We start from the raw sequence: 7,042 nt of genomic DNA, 5'->3' as shown, positions 1-7,042 counted from the left end.
TTAATTAGTGCGTTATTAAGAACAAGCGGTATAACGTTACTGTAGGTTCACAACAGCTCTAGCATCATCTGTAATAAATAAAAAATCAATATTTATTTATTGGGGTATTTGCCTGTTTCTATGGAGACAATAACACAGCAAAAAATTTCTAGATAACGTTAAGCTAGCTAACCCTAAAATAAGCCGTTTGCTTTATTTATTTCTGACAATAAATAAGGAAAGAGCAAACAAGAGTACAATGTTAACAGGTTATCTACCTCCTTTATAAGCTGAGCCTCTCCGTGTTGCACTTCATATATTTGCATTACTCCGGTTCCTCTGGGGAAGTTTCCCAGGCAGACAAACTTCGCACTGCAGGGAATCCATTTACTATCAAAAACGGTGTAGTTCAGACTCTTCTGAATATGTACAATGATCTGAGGCTTTGATAGTGGCGATGACATATCTGCTGTATGGAAGATAGTGTGTAAAACGGCTGAATTGTTCTTGTAAAAGCACCAAGAAAACCGTTCAAAGCAGCTCGTTACCCAAACAAATGACCTTAATACGTTTTCAACAGCTGAGCGTGCGACTGCCTAAAGAGATGCCTGACGAAATGTATACATTTCAAGTAAACATGTTACGTATTTGAGATACACAGACAATATACATAAATGCTTTATTTTTTTTAAACTCAATTCTAGTAATCCAATGAGAAATCCTTATCAATTTTGACACAGATATATTATTTTCACTCTACAGGCGTCCACGATTTGGCTTTTGGGGTCCTTTTCGTTACACGAGGACACCCTCATGTCTCTGTGGCCGTCTTCTGCCTAACTTTTGGCTGGTCAGTGTGGTTTAAAGATTTAAAAACGAGATTCGTGATGGACATTGATAAAACTACAACCCCAGACGCCAGCGCTGCCGTGGAGAGTAAAGATGACACCGAGTCTTTCACAAAGGTGAAGTCTAAAAAGACTCAGAAACGAAAACGTGAACAAGATGGAGTGGGCATGGACACAGAAGAGCCCGTGGCAAGCAAGCGGCCGCAGTTTCCACCTATTTCAGGCGACAAATTAAAGGTAAAACTAATCGCAATAGTATCCAATATAAATACCATAAAGTGTTAATTGTCTTTGTCACAAAGTAGCTGTGTTTTGCGCTTGCGCAGTATAGTATTTGAGGTTTCACTAAATAAAGCTAACGTTTTGTACTAGTGGCACAGGGGGGAACCAAAACACCAGTAAGTATTGTTGTGGACAATTTAGTGATTCTTCTAACACTTGAGACTTTAAAGTTATCATTTCGCTGCCCAGTCCTCAGAAATACTCCAATGTAACCGCTGCCATCACTAGCAACTTTGCAGAATAAGTGTTTTAATGCAAAACACCGGTTAAGCTCATGAAATATTCATAGCTAATATCTACCCAGCAGTATTAGTGATTAGTGACACCACCCACAACTTTTAAATAAACGTTGCAGATAATGCATCAGTAATTAAAAGCTGAAAAGGACAATCAAGTCACAATAAAAAAATGTGCTTTACTTTTTATAATACTTCTACCAATTCCTGAGGGAATGTGGACTGCACGACTTTAACTTATACTTTCCAATTAAGGCATTTCTAAATTTTGTGATAAGTTACTAGTGGTTGTCACACGGTGTGATGATTATTGTTTTGTGTGTTTTTCAGGGACCAGATGAGATGCGTAAAGTCGCTGTCCCAGCCCACAGATACACCCCGCTGAAGGAAAACTGGCTGAAGATTTTCACCCCAATTGTAGAGAACCTACAGCTTCAAGTTCGATTCAACCTCAAAACTAGGAATGTTGAAATCAAAGTAGGTTTCCCCAGCACATTTACGCAATGTTGACATGACTAAGCCTTTTTTTAAAAAAAAAAAACAATGTCTACTTGTAGTGTTTTTCTCTGGTAACCACAGTTGTGTCTGCAGTGTAGGTAAAATGCCTTTCTTCTTTCAGACATGCAAAGACACACAGGACATTGGCTCGCTCACAAAAGCAACAGATTTTGTCAGAGCATTTGTTCTAGGATTCCAGGTTGAAGTAAGTACACTACTGGAAGATTTTTGTTAGCTATTTATGTTTTCATTTTGGCTGAGGCATGGCTATTTTTTTATCACATTTCTCAGTCTGTTTCTGTTTTGTAGAACAATGTGTATTTGTCTAACCAATGTAACGTTTTGTGGCCAGTGGTAGAGATTTAGGGTCAGGGCTACTTATTATTGGTGTGCTGATGTAACTTGTGTCAAATATTTGAAATTAACAAGTCAGTGTTGTCTACTGCCCATAAGATGGAACCACAAGTAAATGTGGCTTTTATTTTATTTATCTCATTTAACCCAAGTATGGCAAGTTCCTTCTTTAAGGTCAAACTGAAGCACCTAGCTTTATAATAGCTGTTGTTTTGGGAATGTCTCTTCAACCTTGTTTGATTTTGGTTTGTGATGTAACACACACTTTCTCTTCCCAGGACGCCTTAGCTCTCATCAGATTAGATGAGCTTTTCCTTGAAACTTTTGATGTCACAGATGGTAAGATGACAACTGACATGATACTTCTGTCTGCTCTGAAACTATATATATATTTTTTATACAACCTTTTGTCTACTGTTGCAAAATGAAGTTATTGTCCAATCTTATGTGTGTGTAATAAATTGTTTTCTGTCTTGCCAGTGAAACCTCTGAAGGGAGACCACTTATCCAGAGCGATCGGAAGAATAGCTGGGAAGGGAGGAAAAACCAAATTCACCATTGAAAACGTCACAAAGACTCGCATTGTGCTTGCAGACACGTGAGTACTCGTCACTATTCCTTTCATTAGTGTAAAATGTTAATCATTATGGTTTTGCCAATACTATTTTATTACCATTGTTATCAGTCACGGTTAGGTTATTTAGTCAGTTATTTCTTCGCACTTTTGCAAACAGTTTACTTTAGTTGAACTGTGAAAATTCAATCACAGAAATTCTGTTTTTGCTTTCTGCTACAGCCCTAAGGTAAATGTTCCATAGACACTAAAAGGTTTTGTGCATTACCACTGTAAAACCAACTACTTTTTTATGAACTAACACTGCTTTGACATTTCAGCAAAGGAGATGAATTCACTCCTCTAAAACCGTGCTGATTCATAATCTTGTTTTTCTACTTATACGGCTTAAGACCTTTCAGTAGAACACGTCACCATTGCCGTGTTTTGTTGTTAAATGCAGAAACATACCTTTGTAATATATAATTAGTTACTGGCAGTTGTGAATTCTGTTTCTCTTCAACCCATAGAGAAGTGTTAATGTACAATATGCTATACCAGATATATGTCTCATTTCTTGTTTCTCCTAAGCGTTGAACACCCCTTCACCTCTCTCTTAACAGAAAAATTCACATATTGGGGTCTTTCCAGAATATTAAGATGGCCCGGACAGCGATATGTAACTTAATTCTAGGTAAGAAAGATTTTTATATTTGATTAATAAAATACAACAAAAGCTGATCAAATTGCTTATTTTCATATTTGAAACAGGACTCTGTGAATCCACATGTAGTGCTGAGACGTGACCTTTAAACCCCTTTTGCCCCTACAGGAAGTCCACCTTCAAAGGTCTACGGCAACATCAGGGTCGTGGCCAGCCGGACTGCAGAGAGATTCTGAAGTCTTACTGGCTGCTGTTTGTATTTATCCTTTTCCCCCTTTGGCTGGTGGAATTCTCACTTTGATCGGATCTGTGTTGATAGATAAAGTCTCTTTTGGACGGACACCTCAGGTTCTTCTGTGATGGCCTAATGATTTAAGCGGTCACCTGGTTTCATGGTAACAGTTTGGGATCAGTTGACCCAAAACATGAGTAAAAAGTCATGATAAATGCATAAACAGTGTGCAATTATCTGTAAGCATGAGTTTGTGTAAATAAATAATTTCAATCCCCATTAATGTGTTTAGTCACTGAAGTGTAATAAGATGTCAGGTTTTGGACCAGGAACTAATTCATTAACTTAAAAATTACTGTATGCTGACCCCTGACAAATCAAGTTTTGTTATTAATTTACATGGTTCTAAAGGGTTTAGACAAACAAAATCCATTTTTTTTACATTTCAAAGTTTAAATTTTATTTTCATACAGTATCAAGTTTCCAACAGTCCCATAGCATAAGATGCAGCATGCAGAAACAGAAAAAAAGGTTCTCAAACTTAAATCTTTTCAAAGGTCTCCACACAAAGTCCCTCAGAGAAATTATAGCACTTACAAACTAAAGCGCGGTCTGAACTATACAGAGAACAGAGAGCCAGAACTGCATTTAACAAATACTTATATACAAAAGAGAAAAAAACATCAACTTTTCCCCTTTAAGCTGAGTACAGTGTGTGGCAGTTTGAGACAGGATCAGATATGCAACTTTTACTGGAATAGAAGCATCTCACTGACCTGGGTAAAATACAAAAAGTTATATGTAGTTAATTTTGAGTACCTCTCATAATATGTGTACATTTACCAAAGTTTGGCAACATCCATATTGTATACCATTAAATTTTTTAAAATATATTAACATCACCATCCATGTGTAAACAAGAGGATTATTTAAAAAAATTGATCTACATGCACAACAAAAAAAATAATTTCCATGTCATGCAAGCACAGGGAGGCCCAAGCCGTGCAGAGCTTAGGGATAAGGGACAACGGAGCACTCCAGATTCACATCTGACGGAAAACCTCTGTTCAAACCAGCAGTTGGCCTCCACAGCAGAACAGAAGGCTATCCTGATGCTGTTTATAGTAGAAGCATTTTTCCCTTTAGAAATTAAAATTTGGCTGAATTTATATTGTACTTCCTGTTTGTATTAGTGGGTGGGAGGGGAAGAAAAGTAGAAGACTGTGACCCGAATATAAAGTCTGAGAAGAAGCCAACTTTCCAAATGTAAGCTTTCAGCAAAACTATAAAAAATACAGTCTATCCCACTGCACACTGATTGTGATAACGTGTTAAGATTTTAAGTTGTGCGTTAAAGAAAACTCTGACCTGCCCTGCGCTGTACGAAGAAAGGTAAGTATTCAGAAGGGCTCACGTAAAGCAGAGGCGAAACCACCTCTTTCTCTAGCTGTTAAAGAACATGAGCACACATTGATTACCTAATATACATATTGTTTAAAAACACTGCCTGCAGATAAGTCTTAAATTGCTATGTACTTGCACAGACGGTGTATATGTATCGCACCATTGATTCACTCAAACTATTCCTCTCAATTCTAAGCCCATCCAGTCTCTGTTCTTAACTTAAAATAAATTCTAATGAATTCACTAGAGTTCATTTGTCAGTGTGAGTGCAGAGCTATTCTTTGTATTGGAGATTGTCTTATGGGTGCACACTGTTAAACGCAAAATGCTTCATCAAGAGTAAACCACGTATCAGTTTGCAGCCACAGATTCTGGAAAGACATTTTCTTGGCATTAAATTATCTACCTATAATTTCATGACTGAAACAAGGATTATCTCCAACAATATAAACACATTCTTAAGTATGAATAAAACTAGCAGTCTTATCACAAAAGAAAAATGCATTGCTGTGCTAAAAGTGACTGGAAGCTTTACTGGTCTAACCCAAACTGCTCGCATGTAAGTTAAAACTGAAGCCAAAAAGTCAGAAAATTTAGTTTTGCAGTTGGAAGTGTCACAAGCCAGTTTGTCCGACATGAATGACAGCGGTGATGATAGGTAATAACTTGGACTGGTTTCTGGATATGTTCTGGTTGGCACTTCATACCCTACTTTCTAGTTGTACTGTAAGTCAAGTGTTAAAATACTTGAGACAGCCACGGATATACTTGTATTTTTTCTTCTTTATAAAAGACAAGAACAAAAAATAAATATCAAAAATAACAATTAACAAAAAAAAAAAGAAAGGATGAAATATGAACAAGCCAACCAGCCTCTTCACTGCGCCCACTTTTCCCCTCTCCACTTTCCGCCCCCCTCATCCAGAATCGGAGATGCTCTTGCAAATGACAAAATAGATGTCCATCAGTCTCTTAAAGTGCTACGACCGGGTTATTGAGAGGAGTGACAGTTCAATAACACTTCAAAGCTGGCTTCGCGAGGCCTGTGGTTTTTGAAAGGAAAAAGTAGCTTCACAGAGAGAGAGACAGAGAGAAAGAGAGAGAGAGAGAGAGAGAGAGAATACTTCCATTGAGTTACACAGAGCGTTTTGCTGGACGTCTTGAGCAGATCTTAAGAGATGGTGGAGAAAGCGAGTGTCGAGGAGGAAGGAGGGGGGAGTCAGCAAGCGGAGGAGCACTCACACGTCCACGACCATCTTTTTGTGTATATCGAGACCACCGACCACCTGGAAGAATGAGAAAATGCATTCATTAATCCAGCCCTCATTCAGGCAGTGACGGTAAAGCTAAAAGTCGAGATGTGAAAGCTTTTATCACATGTCACAGAAGGAAAAGTACAGGTGTAAATAATTATAAAATTAATATTGGTTGAGTTTCATTTAGCTGCTTTAGTTTCATGGAATGTTGTTGTTATTAATGTTATTGATTACAACTGTGCTTTTCCTACTATGACAAGTCAAAATGTCTGAGTAAAACAACCACCTCTACCAACAGATACATTTCCTTTATTTTCTGGGTCTGCATTCCACTATTTAAAGTCTCATGTGTTTGTTTTCTTTAAATTTTAAATTTCAGTTCTTGCTGTCACAGTAAAAGCAAGCACTACAACTAATGACTGTTTTTTATTATCAGTTAAGTTATTGTTTTCACAATTAACATTTCGACTATAAAATGTAAGAACATAGTGAAAAATGCCCCTAACAATTGTCCATGTAGTCTTCAAAATTGCTTGTTTTGTCCAACCAACTGCCCAAAGATCATTTCAAGTGATATAATAAAAGAACAGCAGCTTGACATTTCCCTGAATAAATGAGTTAAACAATTAACTGAATATCAAAATTGTCCACCAATTGTCAAAATTGTCAATTAAAAGGGGTCGTCCACCAATTTAGTATTACACTTTAATAAAGTTGGGGGACCCACGAGGGACAC

At 37.3% G+C, this 7,042-nt stretch overlaps 3 protein-coding genes across 3 annotated transcripts in view; 1 reads left to right on the top strand and 2 right to left on the bottom strand.

The window, feature by feature from the left end:
* Window positions 1-551, bottom strand: part of wdr92 (WD repeat domain 92) — a 6,128-nt gene extending 5,577 nt beyond the window's left edge. The window contains exon 1 of the mRNA XM_038738043.1: window positions 258-551. Coding sequence (XP_038593971.1) covers window positions 258-443 — 186 coding nt within the window. The 5' untranslated portion in view covers window positions 444-551. The remainder of the gene's footprint in view (window positions 1-257) is intronic.
* A 208-nt stretch (window positions 552-759) lies between these two features.
* pno1 (partner of NOB1 homolog) lies at window positions 760-3,925 on the top strand. The gene is made up of 7 exons (XM_038738044.1): window positions 760-1,064; window positions 1,676-1,822; window positions 1,965-2,048; window positions 2,476-2,536; window positions 2,678-2,795; window positions 3,374-3,444; window positions 3,583-3,925. Exons 1-7 carry the CDS (start codon window positions 867-869, stop codon window positions 3,648-3,650), a joined length of 747 nt encoding a protein of 248 aa, XP_038593972.1. The 5' UTR covers window positions 760-866; the 3' UTR covers window positions 3,651-3,925.
* A 153-nt stretch (window positions 3,926-4,078) lies between these two features.
* LOC119917717 (calcineurin subunit B type 1-like) overlaps window positions 4,079-7,042 on the bottom strand; it is a gene marked incomplete at its 5' end in the record, with an annotated part of 36,686 nt that continues 33,722 nt past the window's right edge. Inside the window, one exon of the mRNA XM_038738131.1 lies at window positions 4,079-6,336. Coding sequence (XP_038594059.1) covers window positions 6,289-6,336 — 48 coding nt within the window. The remainder of the gene's footprint in view (window positions 6,337-7,042) is intronic.

Source organism: Micropterus salmoides, unplaced genomic scaffold (genome assembly GCF_014851395.1).
Source record: "Micropterus salmoides isolate LMB-PRFRI ecotype aquatic unplaced genomic scaffold, ASM1485139v1 Ms_hic_scaffold_22, whole genome shotgun sequence".
Lineage (NCBI taxonomy): Eukaryota > Metazoa > Chordata > Actinopteri > Centrarchiformes > Centrarchidae > Micropterus > Micropterus salmoides.
Note: the sequence above shows the minus strand (reverse complement) of the source record. Positions and strands in the feature narration are given on the sequence as shown.